The sequence below is a fragment of the Ictidomys tridecemlineatus genome, chromosome 10 (genome assembly GCF_052094955.1).
Source record: "Ictidomys tridecemlineatus isolate mIctTri1 chromosome 10, mIctTri1.hap1, whole genome shotgun sequence".
Classification (NCBI taxonomy): Eukaryota; Metazoa; Chordata; class Mammalia; order Rodentia; family Sciuridae; genus Ictidomys; species Ictidomys tridecemlineatus.
In genome coordinates, this window is record NC_135486.1 from 113459567 (window position 1) to 113481747 (window position 22181).

The window sequence follows — 22181 nt, forward strand, 5'->3', positions numbered from 1 at the left end:
TTATAAATGTTTTTTCTTGTTAGTTTTCCCTAAACAGTGTAATACAATAAGTATTTATGTAGTACTTAAATATTATTAGTTATTATAAGCAATCCAGAGATGATTTAAAATATATTTCAGGATGTGCATAGGTTATACAAGTATGTTCCCATTATTTCTATAAGAGACTTGATCACACAGGATTTTGTTTATTCCAATGCTGAAACTAATTCTCTTCAGATATGGCACCATGACTCTGTTTGTGTATATGCATGTGTGTGTGTGTGTGTGTGTGTGTGTGTGTGTGTATGTCTGTGTTTATGTGTTTTAAATTTTATAGCATGTGCCATAACTGACATAATCACTATCTTATTTCATTGTATGTATTCACTCTTATACTTCTTATATTTTATGTGTGTTTTGTTTTCTTTACTCTCTCAAATTACCATGATTTTCTTTGAAACAGCATTTATCTCATCTCAAAAGACTGAAAGTTTCTATAGGCTAAGGAGGAGAAAGGTGAAAAACTCCTATAGGCTAAAGAAGAGAAAGGTAGAAAAACTCCATAGCTTAACATTTCTCATAGCAAAACCACAGCTGGATTTCAATGACCAGCCCATGAAATCATTTTTTACACTATTGCTTGGGGGTGTCTAAGGCATAATCTGAAACAAGTAACTGTTGTTGTTTTAATATTTTTTTGACTTCTCATCTATTGTGGAACCAGGTTCAGTAAGAATAACAAGGACAGCATCAATCCTTACATGTACATGCCCCTTGGAAATGGACCTCGAAACTGCATGGGCATGAGGTTTACTCTCATGAACATAAAATTTGCTCTTGTCAAAGTAATGCAGACTTTTTCCTTCCAAACTTATAAGAAAACACAGGTCAGTAGCTTTTCATATACATAATGTTTTATTTGAAGATATTTTACCAAATAGAGGGGCTGAGTCACAGAAAAATATATGCTCATTCATCATTTAATTCTTAGATCTATAGTCTAGTTAGTCTCTTTTGCATCATCTTTGAGATTTAGAGTTCTTCACCATGGGGGCTCTAAATCTATGGCTTTATGAAGACCAAAGTGTAAAAAACATATGGACTCAATGCAGATTAGTGTGACATGTGTATGTATGGACTGTGAACTTGAACACAGTGTAGATTCAGCTCCATGTCTCCTAGAGAGACCCTGTGCATAGTCATGAGGTGTGGTGACCACAGGGTTCTCATGTTTGAGGGAAGTTCTCCTTACCAGAACTTACAAAACCTCTCTATCTCAGGCCTTGTACAGGATAAGTGTTTATGAAATAATTTTTCAGATAAGAGAATAATTTTACTATCCAATCGTGACACACCTTAGAAAATGAGTAGATCGAATTCAAACTACATGATACTAAAAATAGTTTTTCTTTTTTTGGAGCATCACTGGGCTTAATATATCCTCTCTACTTTTCTGCTTTGGTTCCTTGTGTTTCATTCATTGCTTCTCCATGTACTTGTCTATACATTACAGATTTCCCTGAAATTAACTGATCAAGGACTTCTTTAACCTGAAAATCCCATTTTAAAGGCTGTATGCAGAGATGGGTCAATAAGTGGAGCCTGAAGTTCCCTAAGGATTTGTTCATTGTTGTCCTCAGAGCCTGGAGACAAGAACATTAGAGAACAAAAATTTATTTTGTGAAGAAAACTTAAAATGAAGATAGACTCTGTATTTCTCAATTGATGAATGATAAGAGATGCTGGACCTTTGCTGAGTTTGCTAGGGTCTGTGCAAAGTGTTATGTATTTTCTGATGAAAAGGAGGTGCCCACTTCAGTTCCGGATGTGAAGACTCATCCTTTCTGGCTCTAATAGGCTCTCTCCTGTCACTGCCAGTTAGTCCTGGCAGCTCCTCCTGAGCTCTGATTAGAGAATCAACAATTATCACCAAATATTTCAATAATTTTTAATTATAATGAGGGTGATTGTGGTGGCTTTTGTAGTGACATTGATATATGATGTGTTCTTTGAAATATGTTGTCATAAATTTTATAATGAGAAAGTCAATAAATGTATCCTTATAGATGTTTATCTGAAGCATTAATGTCTATTTAAGGGAATATATAGTACTGAATCAGTGAGAGTCAAAATTCAATCTTTTGATCATCACAATCAGTGAATACATGGAGCTTTTTCAAAAATTCAAATTAAATAGTAAGATAGAGTTAATCCACTGTGAATTTACCCATTGCTGGAAAAGAATATTCATAGTGGCCTTGTGTCATTTTTGAAGCACAAAATTTGTAACGCTCTACTGAGGTAGGTATTACTATATCTCTAGCTTAGATTTCATACTCCCATCCTATCTCCCTTGTTGATTCTGGAAAGCAAGAAACAAATGTGTAGTCCATCTTCAACTCCTATGTTGATAACAAGCAGAAGGAGCATTGAATCAGAAAGTGGTTTATAGTCAATTGTTTCTATAGCACTGCTCCTCAGATTCAATTGGTATCAGGAGCTACACAGGATTTTTCCATCTTATGTCTTGTTCCTTCTCTTCCTTCTTTTTACTTCTCCTTACTTTCTTGAATAATTCACTCCTAATGCTATTAGATGTGGTTTACCAATGTGAGAGCACACTTTGTGGTGGAGGAGTGAATAATGGTTGCTTCAAGTCATATATGAGATACAATTGGGAAGGTGTCCTCAGAAAGAACAGCCTGGCCTGGATATGGAAGCCCAAGGAACCTGAGATGGGCTCCACAGAGAGAGGTAGCCTGTTATAAACACTCATTGACAAAACAGGGTAAAAAACACCAAGGTTAGCTAAGAAGGGCATGTGGAGTTAGAATAGGATAAATAGAATTTAGTTGTATAAAAGAGAAATTGTTTAAATAAGTAAATACATCAAGGACAATGAAATCCAGTTTTCATAGGAAATGTTGGTGAAGTGACTCTCTGGTTCAGGAAAGAAAATTGGGATGCGACCTTTTAAGTAGGACTGAAATGGAATGTATCACTGTGAATTCATGCTATTCCAGATAGAAAAATAGAGAAACAAGTGTTTGTGTGTGTGTGTGTTTGAGTGTTTGAATGTAGGAAATTAATTTCATACTTGTCTGCACTAATGGGATTGGGTAACAGTGACATTTTAATAGCAAGACCAGTGTATCAGTCTTGGTGACCAGATCATGGAACAAAAATACCATATTTCACTATAGGAAGCAGGGCTGGTTAGACAAAAGGCTGATTCCAGGTTAAAATTTGTGAAAGTCCAAGGTGAGCCTTTTTGTGCAAAATGCAAAAAAAACATTCAAAAAAGAGTGAAAGATATCCCCGGTCCACCCAGACGACTAGCAGACTTACAACAGAACTTAGGCTTAACCCCACCTTCATATTGGGCCTCTATAAGCATCACCATAACCTTTCTCATGCAGTAGTCGCCACCTTGGGAAAACAGGTAGGGCTTAGAGGCAGCTGCATCTCAGAACAGGCAGCTCAAAGCCACTGTAAGGCCCACTTTTTAGCCCTAGCTCTGAAAGTAGTTGCATCCATCTTAAGACACTATTGCCGCCATCATATTTAGTTGCAGTAGCATTATCACGAGACATTGGCTGGGGGCCAGAAGTCCAAAACCAAGGTGAGGTAAAAGTATTCATCAGGGAAACTATAAGATTATAGGGTAGAAACTGTAATAACACAGATTTGCACTGCAAAAAAGAAAGACACATACACAACATGAAAAAAGCAAGGGAGAAAATTGCCCCAAACACACCAAGATACTATAATAATAGAATCCATGGACAGTACAGTTGATAAAATATCAGAGAAGTAATTAAGAATATACATAATTAAAATGACCTACAAAGTAAAGAATGACCTAATTGAGAAAATACAGGCAACCATTGATCACACCAACAAAAAAATAAGGGGGCAAATATAGGTAGAAAAAGAGTACTTCAAGAAAGAGAGATTCTGAAAATAAAATCAGAAATCAAGGAAACAATAAACAAACAAGTAAAATCTTAACAGAAAGCATAAACATCAGATTGGATCACTTGAAAGACAGAATGTTAGATAATGAAAAAAAAATACAATCTTGAAAGTAAATCTGAGCACAGTGAAGACGTAAAGAAAGCATAAACAGAACACCCAATAATTTTGGGATAACATCAAAAGACCAAATCTAAAATTTATTGAGATAGAGGAAGGGACAAAGATTCACACCAAAGGAATGCACAATCTCTTCAATGAAATAATATCAAAAAATTTGCCAAATATAAATAATAAATTAAAAAATCAAATACAAGAGGCCTATAGGAAACCAAAATCACAACAAATCTACATTAAGATGCATTATAATGAAAAGATCTAGCATACAGAGTAAGGATAAAAATTTAAAAGCCACAGAAAAAGGAATGAGATCACATATAGAGAAAACAAATTAGAATCTCTGCAGATTTTTCAATCCAGACCCTGAAAGCTAGAAGATCCTGCAAAAATATATACCAAGCTATGAAAGAAAATGTATGCCAACCAAGAATCATATTCAGCAAAATTAAGCTTTAGATTTGATGATGAAATAAAAATCTTCCATCACAAACATAAGTTAAAAGAATTTACAAGTAGAAAGTCTGCACTACAGAACATCCTTGGCAAAATAGTCCATGAGAAGAATATGAAAAACAGCAATGAAAATCAGCAAAGGGAGTTATTACACTAAAGGAAAAGTTAGCCAAAAGACAAACCAAATCAATTTAAATACCAAAAATAAGCATAAATGACTATTTATATTTATTTTTGGTATTTTAAAATACAAATCATGTCTAAATAGTAACCCTCAATATTAATGCCCTTAACTCATCAATCAAGAGACATAGAGTGGCAGGTTGAATTTTTTTAAAAAGACCCAACATTATGCTGCATTCAAGAGGCTCATCTCATAGAAAAAACCATCCACAGACCAAAGGTGAAAGGTTGCAAAAAACACATGCACATGGACTGCGGAAACAAGTAGAGGTTTCCACCCTCATATCAAATAGACTTCAAGCCAAAGTTAATCAAAAGGGATAAAGAAGAACATTTTATACTACTTAAGGAAACCATACATCAACAAGACATAAAAATTATAAATATGTATGCCCCAAGAAGTAGAGCATCTATGTTCACCAATCAAACTCTTCTCAAATTTCAGAGTCAAATAGACCACAATACAGTAATTCTGCCTGACTTTAACATGCCTCTTTCACCACTGGATAGATCTTCCAAACAAAAGATAAACAAAGAAATTATAGAATTCAATAATACAATCAATAACTTAGACTTAACAGACATGTAGAGATGATTTCATTCACCAAAGAGTGAATACACTTTATTCTCAGCAGCACATAGATCCTTCTCTGAATTAGACCATATATTATGCAACAAAGCAACTCTTAGAAAATACAAAGAAGTAGAGACACTACCCTGCATTCTATCAGATTATAATGAAATAAAATTAGAAATCAATAACAAAATAAAAAATAGAAGATACTCCAAAACCTAGAGAGTAAATATTATGCTATTGAATGAACAATGGGTTGTAAAAGACATCAAAGAGGAGATTAAAAATTATTAGAGGTTGTGGCTCAATGACCGAGTGCTTGCCTAGCATGATCCTTAGAACTGCTTAGGAAAATAAGTAAAGTAGAGACATAATGTCCATGTACAACTACACAAAAAATCTAAAATAATTTTAAAAATTCTTAGAGGTAAATGAGAACACTGACACAACATATGAAAATCTCTGGGACCCTATGAAGGCCATACAAAGAGGAAAGTTCATTGCATGGAGTTCATTCCTTAAAAGAATAAAAAGTTCACAAATAAATGCCCTAAAATTACATCTGAAAGCCCCCCCAAAGAACAACAAATCAAGACCAAAAGCAGTAGAACACAGGAAATATTTAAAATCAGATATGAAATCAATGAAAATGAAACTAAAGAAACAATTTAAAAAATTGACAAAATAAAAAGTTGGTTCTTTGAAAAAAAATAAATAAAAGCAATAAACCGTTAGCCATGCTTACAAGGAAGAGAGAGTAAACTCAAATTACTAACATATGTGATGAAAAAGGTAATATCATGATGAACACGATAGAAATACACAAGATAATTAGAAACTATTTTGAAAATTTGTAGTCCAGTAAAATAGAAAATATCGAAGGTATTGACAAATTTCTAGGGTCATATGATTTGCTCAAAGTGAATCAGGATAATATTCACAAGTTCAATAGATAAATTTTAAGGAATGAAATAGAAGATGGCATCAGAATCCTCCCAACCAAGAAAAGCCCAGGACCAGACAGATACATAGCTGAATTCCACAAGACCTTCAAAGAACTAATACAAATACTTCTGAAACAAAACCTTACATCCCAGGGATGTAAGGCTAGTTCAACATAAATATAAATGTAATTCATTATATCAATACAATTCATTCATTATAAAATGTAATTCATTACATTAATAGACTTAAAGATAAGAATCATATCATCATCTCAATAGATGTAGAAAAGACAAAATACAACACTCCTTTATGTTCAAAACATTAGAAAAACTAGGGATAACAGGAACATTTTCAATACTGTAAAAGTTATCTATGCTAAGCCACAGGCTAACATCATTCTAAATGGAGAAAAATTGAAAGCATTCCCTCTAAAAACTGGAAGAAGACAGGGATGCCTTCTTTTGCCACTTCTATTTAACATAGTTCTTGAAAATATAGCCAGAGCAATTAGACAGGTTAAAGAAATTAAATGAATATAGATTAGAAAATAAGAAGTCAAACTATCACTGTTTTTCAACAACATGATTGTATGCCTAGAAGATGCAAAAAATTCAACCAGAAAAATTCTAGAACTAATAAATGAATTCAGCAATGTAGCAGGATGTAAAATCAACACCCAGAAATCAAAGGCATTTCTTTACATTGGTGACAAATCCTCTGAAAAAGAAACTAGGAAAATCATCACAATTACAAAAACCTCAAAGTAAATAAACAAATAAAATATTTGGGAATCAACTTAATGAAAGAGGTAAAAGACCTCTAAAATAAAACTACAGAACACTAAAAAAAGAAATTGAAGAAGCCTCAGAAGATGGAAGATCCTCGCATGCTCCTGGAGAGACAGAATTAATATTTTCAAAATGATTATACTGCCAAAAGCACTATACAAATTTCATGGAATCCCAATCAAAATCCCAATGACATTCCTCATAGAAATGTAAAAAGCAATCATGAAACTCATCTGGAAAAACAAAAGACCCAGAATACATAAAGAAAACTTTACCAAGAAGAGTGAAGCAGGTGGCATCATTATACCAGAACTTAAACTACAGAGAAATAGTAACAAAAACAGCATGGTATTGGCACCAATGGTACAAAATAGAGGACACAGAGACAATCCTACATAAATACAGTTATATCATACTAGACAAAGGAGCCAAAAACTTATATTGGAGAAAAAAGAGCCTTTTCAATAAATGGGTCAGGGGAAACTGGAAATCCACATGCAACCAAATGTAATTAAACCCCTATCTTTCACCGTGTACAAAACTCAACTCAAAGTGGATCAAGGACCTAGGAATTAAACCAGAGACACTGAACCTAATAGACAAAAAAGTAGGTCTAAATCATCATGTTGGATCAGGCCCTGAATTCCTTAATAAGACTTTTATAGCACAAGAATCAAAATCAAGAATCAATAAATGGGATGAATTTAAACTGAAAATCTTCTTATCAATGAGATGAATAGAGAGACTATAGAATCATAGCAAATTTTTTACCACATACACATTGATAGAGCATTAATATCTAGGATATATAAAGAACTGAAAAGAATTTAACACCAAAAAACACATAATCCTATCAATGAATGGGCCAATGCATTGATTAAGACCTGGTACATATTATATTTCAGTCCTAAGCACAGATTAGCCTATTGATATTGATGTCAGTTTTTTAATGATTCTATTTGTGTGTTATATATAATATTGGGGTTTGTTTTGATGTAATCATACAAGCATAAAATATAACTTTGGTCCCCAGGGCATCCACTTTTTCTTCTCTCCTCCTTCCCCCATTCCACTTCATTTAATCTATTGGTATTCTATTTATTTATAACTTTTTAAATTAGTGTTTGTAGATGTACATAAAGGTGAAATTCAATGTATGTAATACATTCATTTATGGACATAGCATAATTGGTAAATTTAATTTTATTTTTTCTCTTTTTCCCATTGCTCCTCCCTTCCCCTCAATCCCCTTTCTCTGCCACACTGGTCTCCCTTTCACTTTCATGGGATTTCACTCCCCTTTTTATTTCTTAGTTTTGTATAGCTTCTGTGTATTACAGAAAACATTCAACACTTGACTGTCTGAATCTGGTTTATTTCACTTATTCTGATGTTATGTGGTTCCACACATTTCCTATCAGATGGCATAATTTCTTTATTCTTTATGGCTAAGTATAACTCCATTATGTCTATTTTAACATGTGTGAGCTCTTCCTCATGTAAACAGAGCAGGTGGATAGTCGAATTAGATTTAGTCATAACATCATCTCAGAAAAACACATGTTTTTATAACATAGAAACATATAGTTTCCAAAGAAATGTGTCTCCAAAAGAAAATAAAAATGATTAGGGTTTGGGTGGACTAATTAAATTGTTTATAGTTATGAAATGATATTCCAAACTTTCCTTGGTGAACGAATGTTTTTTCACATGCATTAAAACCTTATCATATTTTGCCAGTGAGAAGTCCACATTTTCAGGCTAGTGTCAGGAATCCCTGGGGATTTACAGACCAGAGGGATGGGAAGAGTTGCCTGGGGTGGTTATAAGTTTATACAGAAGGTTGACACTGAGAACAGATAAAAGAACGATGACCTGCTTGTGCTGCTTAAATTTCTACTCTTTCTGTTGATTATTAAGAACTTCGAAGATTTATCACCTTATCTTTAATTCCTCAGACCATGTAGACACAGAATATTAGATAATGTTCCAATTAGATAGATAGTCCATCATATGGTGACCCTAGATAAACAACTGGTGTTATTTCCAGACAATCACGGATGTCTTTCATCACTAAAGTGATGGGGGCTCACAGGTAGTAATGACACCCATTACCCAGCTGGTCCTCTCTTAGCTTCCCAGACTTGATGCCCACCCATTTAATTAATTCTCCATTTACCAAAAATCAGGAGGCCATATATTCTGACTTATCATCCCAGAGGAGAAGCTCAAATCATATTTTGGTGTTCCTAGATCTTATCTGATGGCTGAGGGACTTAAAATTTTTAGATTCTATGATAAGAGCTACAGTTCCCAAAGCAGTATAGTGATCCAGCTATTCCCATACCAGCCAGGAGGGGAAGTAAAATAGGGGCAGCCTGTCTATGTTGATAAATCAGTGGGCCCTGGCCTTTTAATAAGCCCAGGTTCTTTTTCTTTTTTCTCCATCAAAATAGTAGGTTACATAGTTAAGAAATCTTGACAGTTTTGAGATTTAGGCAAGGAGTTTGAAGTGGGACTCAGGAAGCACAATTTTAGGCGAACAAGTAGTTGTCCCACTTATAATTTTTTTTTAAATTTTTTTCCTATATTTCTTATTGGCATATTATAGTTGTACATAAGGGTGGGATTTATTGTTACATATTAGTATATGTACACAGCCATCCTGAACTGGATGAAACTCAAAAAGAATGTTATCCAGGCTGAGGATATAGTTCAGTTGATACAGTGTGTGCCTCATATGCACAAGGACCAGGGTCTAATCTCCAGGAATACAGAAAAAAAAATAATAATAAAAGAATATTACTCCAAATTCCATAATCCTTTATATTAACAGAAATAGCTCAGAGTCAAGAAAGAACAGTTGAAAAAACTTATCATTCTTAGACTATGACTCTCCTTTCCATTTGTTTCTCAAAACAACAAAGCAAACCAGAAATCAAGAAGCAAAAACATAACTCAGATGCTGCAGCCAACTGTCTATTATTTCACAATCTGCCCACACCTTAAATAAACAGGAAAGGTTATAACTAGCTACAGGCAGACACTATAGAAAACAGACCATAAGAAACCCTCAAACATTCAGCCTCCATCTTTCTTCTACAGGATATTACTTCTTTTCATGACCACAAATGTCTCTCACAATAAGTTAAAGTCAGGCATGATGTCATAGGATGACCAAATACCTTTTTCAGGATTAGTACTTTTCTGATGAACATGTGGAAAAAATATCAGAAAAAAATATCTGTTATTAGGGGGAACAAATATTAAAATTTCCATTTGAATATTAGAAATTATATTGACATTTAAGCAACAAGACATATTTGGAGCTGAATGAGAGTATACATTTCTTTGGATCTTTTAAAAAAATCTGTAGGTGATAATAATTATGGTAAAGTTGTATCACAGTAACATCTCTCTCGTCCAAAGCAAAAACATCAGAATAACAAGAGAATCCTGATAAGCAGAACATCAGAAGCAGAGATTATACTTTTTCTCTTGTGTATTCATAAGCAGGTAATTGGAGGCTTTGACTTAGCATCAACTAACCCAGTGCTTAAAATAGGAGCTTGGGCAAACTCAAGAATTTGTTGTCAATTAATCTGTTTGGGGGGGGCTATAAATGTTAAAAAGATTTTCATTCTGTTTTGAAACAAAATAAAAAGACCTTGAACTACAGAGAGTATGCCCTGACACTGTACAGGGAAAACCTGTGAATTACGATGGGAGAGGATAGGAAATGTACAGGTATACGTGTAGGATTGCAGTTTTATTTTTATTTTTTTAATTTTTAATTTTTTTATTGTTGGTTGTTCAAAACATTACATAGTTCTTGATATATCATATTTCACATTTTGATTCAAGTGGGTTATGAACTCCCATTTTACACCGTATGCAGCTTGCAGAATCACATCAGTTACACTTCCATTGATTTACATATTGATATACTCATGTCTGTTGTATTCTGCTGCCTTTCCTATCCTCTACTATCCCCCCTCCCCTCCCCTACCCTCCCCTCTTCTCTCTCTCCCCCCACTACTGTAATTCATTCCTCCCCCTTGTATTATTTTTCCCTTTCCCCTCACTTCCTCTTGTATGTAATTTTGTATAACCCTGAGTGTCTCCTATCATTTCCAGGCAATTTCCCTTCTCTCTCCCTTTCCCTCCCACCTCTCCTCCTTGTTTAATGATGGTCTTCTTCTCGTGCTCTTCTTCCCTAGTCTGTTCTTAGTTACTCTCCTTATATCAAAGAAGACATTTGGCATTTGTTTTTTAGGGCTTGGCTAGCTTCGCTTAGCATAATCTGCTCTAATGCCATCCATTTCCCTCCAAATTCTATGATTTTGTCATTTCTTAATGCAGAGTAATACTCCATTGTGTATAAATGCCACATTTTTTTATCCACTCATCTATTGAAGGGCATCTAGGTTGGTTCCACAGTCTTGCTATTGTGAATTGTGCTGCTATGAACATCGATGTAAAAGTTTCCCTGTAGCATGCTCTTTTTAGGTATTTAGGGAATAGACCGAGAAGGGGGATAGCTGGGTGAAATGGTGGTTCCATTCCCAGATTTCCCAGGAATCTCCTGGGAAAGAAAATTGCTTTCTAAATTGCTTTCTAAAGAAACTGCTTTCTAAATTGGCTGCACCAATTTGCAGTCCCACCAACAATGTACAAGTGTACCCTTTTCCCCACATCCTCGCCAGCACTTATTGTTGTTTGACTTCGTAATGGCTGCCAATTTTACTGGAGTGAGATGGTATCTTAGGGTGGTTTTGATTTGCATTTCTCTGACTACTAGAGATGGTGAGCATTTTTTCATGTACTTGTTGATTGATTGTATGTCCTCCTCTGAGAAGTGTCTGTTCAAGTCCTTGGCCCATTTGTTGATGAGGTTATTTGTTATCTTATTGTCTAATTTTCTGAGTTCTTTATATATTCTGGATATTAGGGCTCTATCTGAAGTGTGAGGAGTAAAGATTTGTTCCCAGGATGTAGGCTCTCTATTTACCTCTCTTATTGTTTCTTTTGCTGAGATAAAACTTTTTAGTTTGAGTAAGTTCCATTTGTTGATTCTAGATGTTAACTCTTGTGCTATGGGTGTCCTATTGAGGAATTTGGAGCCCGACCCCACAGCATGTAGGTCGTAGCCAACTTTCTCTTCCATCAGATGCCATGTCTCTGATTTGATATCAACCTCCTTGATTTATTTTGAGTTAACTTTTGTGCATGGCGAGAGAAAGGGATTCAGTTTCATTTTGTTGCATATGGATTTCCAGCTTTCCCCACACCATTTGTTGAAGATGCTATCCTTCCTCCATTGCATGCTTTTAGCCCCTTTATCAAATATAAAAAAGTTGTAGTTTTGTGGGTTGGTTTCTGTGTCCTCTATTCTGTACCATTGGTCCACCCACCTGTTTTGGTACCAGTACCATGCTGTTTTTGTTACTATTGCTCTGTAGTATAGTTTGAAATCTGGAATTGCTATACCATCTGATTCACACTTCCTGCTTAGTATTGTTTTTGCTATTCTGGGTCTTTTATTCTTTCATATGAATTTCATGATTGCTTTCTCTATTTCTACAAGAAATGCCGTTGGGATTTTTATTGGCATTGCATTAAACCTATAGAGAACTTTTGGTAATATCGCCATTTCGATGATGCTAGTTCTGCCTATCCATGAACAGGGTATATTTTTCCATCTTCTAAGGTCTTCTTCAATTTCTCTTTTTAGGGTTCTGTAGTTTTCATTGTATAAGTCTTTCACCTCTTTTGTTAGGTTGATTCCCAAGTATTTTATTCTTTTTGAGGATATTGTGAATGGAGTGGTTGTCCTCGTTTCCATTTCAGAGGATTTGTCCCTGATATACAGGAATGCCTTTGATTTATGCGTGTTGATTTTATAACCTGCCACTTTGCTGAATTTATTTATTAGCTCTAATAGTTTCTTTGTAGACCCTTTTGGGTCTGCTAGGTATAGAATCATGTCATCTGCAAATAGTAATAATTTAAGTTCTTCTTTTCCTATTTTTATGCCTTTAATTTCTTTTGTCTGTCTAATTGCTCTGGCCAGTGTTTAGAGAACTATGTTGAACAGACGTGGTGAGAGAGGGCATCCCTTTCTTGTTCCAGATTTTAGAGGGAATGCCTTCAATTTTTCTCCATTGAGAATGATGCTAGCCTGAGGCTTAGCATAAATTGCTTTTCCAGTGTTGAGGTATGTTCCTGTTATCCCTAGTTTTTTGAGAGTTTTAAACATAAAGGGATGCTGTACTTTGTCGAATGCTTTTTCCGCATCTATCGAGATGATCATATGGTTCTTATTTTTAAGTCTATTGATGTGGTGAATAACATTTATTGATTTCCATATATTGAACCAGCCTTGCATACCAGGGATGAATCCGACTTGATCATGGTGCACAATTTTTTTGATATGTTTTTGTATCCGATTCGCCAGAATTTTATTGAGGATTTTTGCATCTAGGTTTATTAGAGATATTGGACTGTAGTTTTCTTTCTTTGAAGTGTCTTTGTGTGGTTTCAGAATCAGGGTGATTTTGGCCTCGTAGAATAAATTTGGAAGTTCTTTCTGTTTTTCTATTTCCTGAAATAGCTTGAAAAGTATTGGTATTAGTTCCTCTTTAAAGGTTTTGTAAAACTCTGCTGTATACCCATCCGGTCCTGGGCTTTTCTTAGATGGTAATCTTTTGATGGTTTCTTCTATTTCCTCAATTGATATTGGTCTGTTTAGGTTGTCTATATCCTCCTGACTTAATCTGGGCAGATTATATGACTTAAGAAATTTATCGGTGCCTTCACTATCTTCTATTTTATTGGAGTATAAAGATTCAAAATAATTTCTGATTATCTTCTGTATTTCTGAAGTGTCTGTCGTGATCTTGCCTTTTTAATCCTGTATGCTAGTAATTTGAGTTCTCTCTCTTCTTCTCTTCGGTAGCATGGCTAAGGGTCTGTCAATTTTATTTATCTTTTCAAAGAACCAACTTTTAGTTTTGTCAATTTTTTCAATTGTTTCTTTTGTTTCGATTTCATTAATTTCAGCTCTGATCTTAATTATTTTTTGCCTTCTAGTTTTTTTGCTGTAGTTTTGCTCTTCTTTTTCTAGGATTTTGAGATGAAGTATGAGATTATTTATTTGTTGGTTTTTTCTTCTTTTAAGGAATGAACTACAAGCAATGAATTTTCCTCTAAGAACTGATTTCAATGTGTTCCATAGATTCCGATATGTTGTGTCTGTGTTTTCATTAAACTCTAAGAATTTTTTAATTTCCTCCTTGATGTCTTCTAAAACCCATTGATCATTCAGTAACCTATTGTTCATTCTCCAAGTGATGCATGATTTTTCCTTGCTTCTTTTATCGTTGATATTTAGTTTCATTCCATTATGATCAGATAAGATGCATGGTATTATCTCTGCTCCTTTATATTGTCTAAGAGTTGCCCTGTGACATAATATATGATCTATTTTTTAGAAGGATCTATGTGCTGCTGAGAAAAATGTGTAGCTTCTTGATGTTGGGTGGTATATTCTATATATGTCAATTAAGTCTAGGTTGTTAATTGTGTTATTGAGTTTTATAGTTTCCTTATTCAACTTTTGTTTGAAAGATCTGTCCAGTGGTGAGAGAGGTGTGTTGAAGTCTCCCATGATTATTGTATGTTGGTCTATTAGACTCTTGAACTTGAGAAGAGTTTGCTTGATGAACATAGCAGCACTGTTGTTTGGGGCATATATATTTATGATTGTTATGTCTTGTTGGTGTATGGTTCCCTTGAGCAGTATGTAGTATACCTCTTTATCCCTTTTGATTAACTTTAGTTTGAAATCTATTTTATTTGATATGAGTATGAACACTCCTGCTTGTTTCCGCAGTCCATATGAGTGAACTCTGAAGTGGGACTCAGGAAGCACAATTTTAGGCGAACGGGTAGTTGTCCCACTTATAATTTGGATTTTGAAAGTAAGTGTCTCATTCTGGGAGATCAATAGGGCGATCATGGGGGTAGTTCCCCAGGTACATCTTCCTGAGCCTGACATATTGGCAAACATCTATACATCTATACTGACCATAATTTTTTCTCTAATATTAGGCACCTTTTATTGCTGTATGGGAAAAGTGCAATGACTGTTCTAACTGCTTCAAGCTGAGAGGGTGCAATGTGCAGTGGGCAAGCAGTTTGTAGTCCCTTTGGAGAAACTGAGAGGGTCAAGGAGTCCATGTTAAAAATCTGGTTCAGGAAGAACAGATTTTAAATTCACCTGGGGGTGGGCACTTCTATGAGAGAAACAAAAAGACATGAGTACTGAAATAAGATTAATGCAAAATAGCAGTTGTAGCATCTGAAATCTTTTCATGAATATTATGAAAATGATAGAAATTAATAATTGTTTACCAAGAGGCATAAGACCTGAGAAATTGTTTTCATAACAAGGCGTAACAAAGCCTAATAAGGCCCATATCTTAGAGACATAGATCTTTAACATTGTCAGAATTATCAGGAATGTAGACACAACATTTAGTTAAGTTAGTTAATGTCATCTTAGTTTTGTAAAATATCTTTATTGGCATGACCTCTACATTCAGTAGAGATTTCTTTGTTACTTAGGGCTAGATAATTATACTAGAAAACACTGATTAAGTCTACTTGTGTATGAGGTTAGGAAAATATGTAGGCCTTAAACTGACTAAAAGCTTCTGACTCTGGTAATTTTTATCATCAGGCATTCTTGCCTAAGAATTTTTCTTTTGTTGCCTCCAGTCTTACTTATTTTGGGGGGTGGTAACACAAGCGTACATTTTATGTTACATTAAAATAACTGTAGTTTATTTTAAATGCCCAGGAATGGCTGTGCTTTGGTTTTTAACAGTTTTTGCTAGGTGTTTAAGACCAAGGTGGTCAAACTGATCTTTTTCCTATCTATTAGTAAGAGTCAGCTGAGTTTCCTTGGAGGACATTCTTGGGGAACTTGTGAGCAGCATTTCAGCTCTGCTAGTGCCATCTGCATTAGGATGGGTCAAGGTCTTGCTGACAATGTGGCTTCCGTTGGAAGCATCAGACATGTCTCCCCTTTTTAATGATCCTCCTCTTTTGCAGCATGTACACTCATTAGCTTTTTGTTCTTCAGTGGTCTCATTAATCTCCCTTATCTGAAAGTTATGTGGCCCAGAGTTGCAAATCTCTTCCTCCTGTCCTGGATTCAGGCTGACTCTAAGGGCAAGAGCCAAATATTGGTTCTCTTGGCCCCTTTATTTTAACATTAATTTTTAAGTTTGAACTTTAACATCTAGTAAGTCAGTTTTATCAGTCTTAAACTGAGAATATTCTGTTTTAACTTTAATGTTTATAACTTTAGAGTTAATTTTTTACATAACACAATACCTTTTTTCTATTTATTAACTTATTTAATGATGTTGATTGAACCCAGTGACTCACTCATGCAAGGCAAACACTCTACTGCTGAGCCATAACTTTAGCCCCTTTACAGTTAGTTTAATTCCTTTTAATTATTATCTGTCTACATATGATGGCTTATTATCTCAAACTAACTTAGGTTTTGTGTTCATGAAGTTTTACTTCTATAGAACATTAACAGGCATCTGTTATTGTTAGTTGCAGAGCAGGCTGAACAAATGTTAGCTTGGCTTGTTTGCCTCAAGTCTGAACACTTAACCCCACTCAAGTTTGAATACTCGACTTTCACCTATCTGGTATAATGGAAACCCACATCTGAGCCCTGCCTATTCTGCCTGAAGGCAGTAGATGACACCCTTAGCAACTACAGTGATACAATCACTGTATGCCAACAAGGCAGCTTGTAGACCCAGAGAGCCCATTAGATTTTGGTTTTAAAATCTCTCTCTTTCCAGGTCCCCCTCTCTTGTTCTCTGTTTCTTATCTCACTTTTGCTCTCTCTCATTCTCCCTCTAATTCTCTTTCTCTTTTCTTCCCTCTCTCATACCCTTTGTTTTCCCCTCTCTCTCTCTCTCTCTCTCTCTCTCTCTCTCTCTCTCTCTCTCTCTCTCTCTTACACTTTTCTTTCTGTCTCTCTCTCTCTCTCTTTTTTAACCCTATTAATCAGACACTTCCACAATAAAGGTTTCTTGGTTGTTCTGAGTGTCATGGTCACTTTTTTTTAGTTATAATGAAAATACAAAGTGAAATTAACAATAGTAAAAACATATCCAGGTTGTATATAATTTTAAACTTTGGCTGAGTTATATATTATATTTTTATTTAAAATTATAGTAAACATTTAAATAAAATCAATCTTTTAATATAACTCTAAATGAACTGAAATCTGGCCTACTTTGAAGTTATTTTGACATGCTGTAAGGTGGGAGGCAGAGCCTTATCTCAAGTAAAGCAGGGCTCTTCACAAATCTTAGTTGAAGTGTTTTAGTTCTAAAGCTGATCTTTGTCTCTCCTTTTAGATATTATTTTATAAAGTTTACATATATTGTTTCCTGACACTGTATGAATGTTAGCTAGCACAATATGACATACATCTGAATCATTAATTCAGAAAAGGCTGAGCACTCTTTTTTAATGTGGAATTGTGGCAAAAATCTTTTATAATATTAACTTTTAAACTATCAGGCTCTCATTATCTTTTATAATACCTTTAAATTTTTATATCCCAGTGTAAAAGGTAACATAAGGTTTGGTTACAAACATCAAATAATATAAATAAATCCCCAGTAAAATCTATTATCCTTATAAGTTTAAATTTCCATTACACTCAATTTTAGTTTGGAGAATACCAACTTGATAAAATGTTCCTTTAAACCTTTTACCTGACAGACTTGCATACTGAAAGATATGAACCAATTCAATCTGTAAAGAAGAGTAATGTACCACACTTTTTCAATGTTTTATATTAACCAAGGTTAGCTTTTAAAGAAAAATCTTGACAGTGGAATGTAGAACAATACTTTAAAATAAACATTGCTTTTTAACCAAGGTTATTTGTTGTAGGGGATAAAATTCACAGAGACCATGTAATTAATATTTTAGAAGTTTTTGTCATTTTAGCATATAAATATATCAGTACATTAATATTTGTCTGTAGGGAATGATCTTGAATAATCTTAAATATTTGTGTTACATATATAACCAACTTATTTACATATAAACCTTTTAATATTTATTTTTATTTTTAGACCTTTATATTACTTAATTAGACCCTTTTGTTGTTAACTTAGATGTATTAAAATTATACTTTACCACATAAAGACTTTTTACGTAGAACCATTTTTTAAATATTTCTAAACCTGACTTTTTTCTCTCTTTTAAGATATTATTTTATAAAGTTTACATATATTGTTTTCTGACTCTGTATGAATGTTAGCTAGCAAAATATGACATACCTCTGAAACATTAGCTTATTTTTTAAAACCTATTAGATTTTTACTAAATATATTTTTATATAGAACCTTTTAATAATTTTTAATCCATTGATCCTTCTTTCTGTTTATACCATGAAATAATCCTTTTACATTCCTGAATGTAGAAAAATTACTCTAATTTAATAAGATGAAATATTTGTTATTTATGGTACTTTAATTGAAATGTAGTTGAAACCTTTTCACTCCTTGTATGTAGAATTATACCTATTGGGACTTTTAATTTATTGTAACCTTGATCTTATGATAACACAAAATCTTTTTTTAAGAGAGGGAGTGTGAGAGAGAGAGAGAGAGAGAGAGAGAGAGAGAGAGAGAGAGAGAGAGAGAGAATTTTTAAATATTTATTTTGAGGATTTTGTTGGAGACAACATCATTATTTTATTTTTATGTGGTGCTGAGGATCTAACCCAGTGCCCCAGTATTCCAGGCAAGCACATTACTACTTGAGCCATATTCCCTGTCTGACACAAATAATTTTTTTAAAAAAATTAAATTTACCACCTTATGAAAACACCAACATTGTTAAGGTATTTTGCCTTATGAAATTTAAGGAGTTAAGAGTACTTGATATTATATTTAACAGTTAGCATTTTAAGTTTGTAAAACAATTAAATATTTATAACAAACACATCCATGATTACTTTTATATATGTTTAGGTGTAATTTGTGTTTTTTTTAAAAAAAAAACAAGGTATCAGACAAGTGCATTCAATAGTGTTAGTAATAATTTTTTCCTGTTGAAGAAAAATCCTATGGGCTGGGAATGTGGCTCAGGCGGTAGTGTGCTCATCTGGCATGCGTGCACCCCTGGTTCGATCCTCAGCACCACATACCAACAAAGGTGTTGTGTCCACAGAGAACTAAAAAATAAATATTAAAAATTCTCTCTCTTTCTCTCTCTCCTCTCTCACTCTCTCCTAAAAAAAGAAAAATCCTAGAGACAATGGATATCATACACTTTATAAATATTAACATTTTAATAGCTGTTTAACCATCTAGAAAAAAACTGTGCATTAGTAACTTTAAAGCCATTTGTACTTTTATTTATTTTTCCAATTTAAATTGAACCTTTTAAATCATATTAACCAAAGGTATTTGAATCTATACTTAAATTTTAATTTATGACCTCAGATGTCAATTTTTCTTGATATCAAATATATGTAGACATGGCAATACATGTAGATGGACAGTATACTGGTGAACCCACACAAAGCAAACAAACAAAAGCCTTGTAGCTTATTTTTTAAAACCTATTAGATTGAGAGTTACCCCTTGTAAATTGGCCTTAGAATAAAGTAGAGTGTTATCAGAAAAACATATTAATCAAGGCATATTGGATCAAAATGATCAATTTAACAAATATAGAATTTTAAAAGTTTTCTGACCTTTTCCTTGAGGAGGTCCTGTTCATCAAAGCTAAAAAAGTTAAGGTAATATAGACAAATGAAAGGGTCTTATTTTTTTTCCTGAAGGAACTTCCCGAAGATGCAGCTCCATTTGTCTCTTTGGAAGAGTCCCCCAGGTTGGGGTTCCATTCTAAACTTGTTTTTCTGGTTTCTTGGATTGTGGCTACCAAATTTTAGCCTAATATTGAAAAATCTTTGGACCACTTTCTTAATAGTTGGGAGTTATTCATGCTTGCAAATACTGAGAGACAAAATCCAAATTTCCTAGACTAAATTTTGCTTTATATTATACAACTTAGGAATAATAATTTTATACAACACTTTAGTTTTAATCTTTCCTCTCTAGGAACTGACATGATTTACCCAGTTGGCCACCTGGCCTAGTTCCTAAGTGAATGAAATCTCCAGAATATATTTTTTGTTACCTTTAGGTTTTACTTTTGACAATTCTTTTAGTCCTGTTAACAGCACTTTACATTTTAATGAAAGATGTAGTGAGCACAGGTAAAACCATTTTAACCATTTTTTTCCTCATTAGAAATAAAGTGAGGTAGAAATTAAAACAGAACATAAAGGGAAGAAACAAAAACAAACGAAGAAACGAAAGTTCTGAAAATTGTTAAGAAAATAAGTTAAAGGGGTACCAGCAGAGATCTCTATAGAGCATCCTTGTCTCATGATGATGGTGAAGGGAAGGAGTCCTGATGAGAGAAGAGCAGTTTTGAGAACAAAAAAAGGGCCAATGCACAACAGATGGACAGATAAGCAAAAGAAAGATGGCTGGAAAACTGACAATGGACAAATGACAAACAGAAAGGCAGAAGGGATAGCAAGGATAAACAGCAGAACAGATGCAGGACAAGCAACAATCAGTAAGGTCACACAGGGAGACCCCTAATGGGGCAGAGACCATATCTCATTCTGCCTTCAGGAATAGATGAGGCCCCACAGGGAGGCTTCCAGTGGGACAGAGACAATGTCTCCTCATGTGCCCAGATACAGACAGATAAGGTCACACAGGGAGTCCTCCACTGGGGCAGAGACATGACTCATCCTGCCCCCAGGCACAGGTAAGAGCTCCCTGGGAGGCCGCCAGGGAGACAGTGACAACATCTTCTCCTGTCCCAGGAAAGGTGTAAGCAACTGAATCCAATCTGGCCTTTTCCCCAGAGGAGTCCAGTCACCATATCTGACAGGCCAGCACGAGGAGCATCTCCTAGGATGCTATAGCCCCCAGATGTTATAGTTAAAGCTTCATCCAGGGGTGTCATGAACTGACTTCCAGACCACTCTTGTATAATCGAATCAAGCCTTTATTGAAGCACACTAGGTGCTACTGAACAAAATATAAAGCTGTTCCCCTGATCAGCCCTAAACAATTGATAGGGTGCTACCTATAACCATGAAAACTACAAAAGGTATGTTTGGGGGTCCAGCCAATGCAAGCAAGCCAGGTTGCAGAAGGAGAAGAGTGCAGTCAAGTGGCAGGAAGCCTAACCAATCACAGTTGGCTCAGTCACCCCAGTTACAGAAACAGAGCCCCGTTACCCTAGTTATAGAAACCATGCCCCATTAGGTAGTTCCATGTCCTTAAAGGTTTTGATAGCAAAAGGAAAAGAACATCTTGACCCAGTCATGACCCTTCTACTTGGCATGGTCGTTTTATAAAATAAAGGCACAAAACAAAATGGAGTCACATTTGCTTTTACTATCACAGTATTTAATGACAGGATTTGTACAGAATATCTGAAAACTACACTGCCTTAAACATTCTCCTCTAAATAAAGCAGAAAGTTCTTATTGCAACTGTCTGGAACACATTATGGGTTCTTATTTTAGATTGCATATTTTCTTCTCAGTCAACAGGATAGTTCCTGAACTTTGGAGGGTCCCCCTCCATGTTAATGAGACGAATTACAGAGCATGCTGGGCCATTTATCTATGCCACAGTTTTCTCCTCTGCCACTATGAGGCCACTTTTGCAGAACTAGCTGTTTCATAGTTAAAATAGCTGCCAGGACTCTCTTGTACATCATTTCTTTTTTTCCGTGTTTCTCTCATCTTTTGGGATGGTGGGGGTAGAGATTGTATGACATAGTACACTCTGGCATGGGGCTGTGAGTATGAACCATCTGAGTTGCTGGCCAGCCAGGCCAAAGGAGCACCAGCCTTTGTGGGTTTTCATACAAAGGGAGTTGATGCACGGAGGGTAATAAACAAACTGTGTTGTGACTGGCCACCTTGGTGGACATGAGCATGCCTGGCTCTGCACTGCCATCTGAGCAACACAGTTGGAGGAACAGACTCAATGAGAGAGAGAATGGTC

General features: G+C 34.8%; 1 protein-coding gene across 1 annotated transcript in view; it reads left to right on the plus strand.

Moving 5' to 3' along the window:
* Positions 1-22181, plus strand: part of LOC144367627 (cytochrome P450 3A19-like) — a 92197-nt gene that overhangs the window by 6334 nt on the left and 63682 nt on the right. The window contains exon 4 of the mRNA XM_078024715.1: positions 707-869. Within this exon, the coding sequence (XP_077880841.1) occupies positions 707-869 (163 nt within the window). The remainder of the gene's footprint in view (positions 1-706; positions 870-22181) is intronic.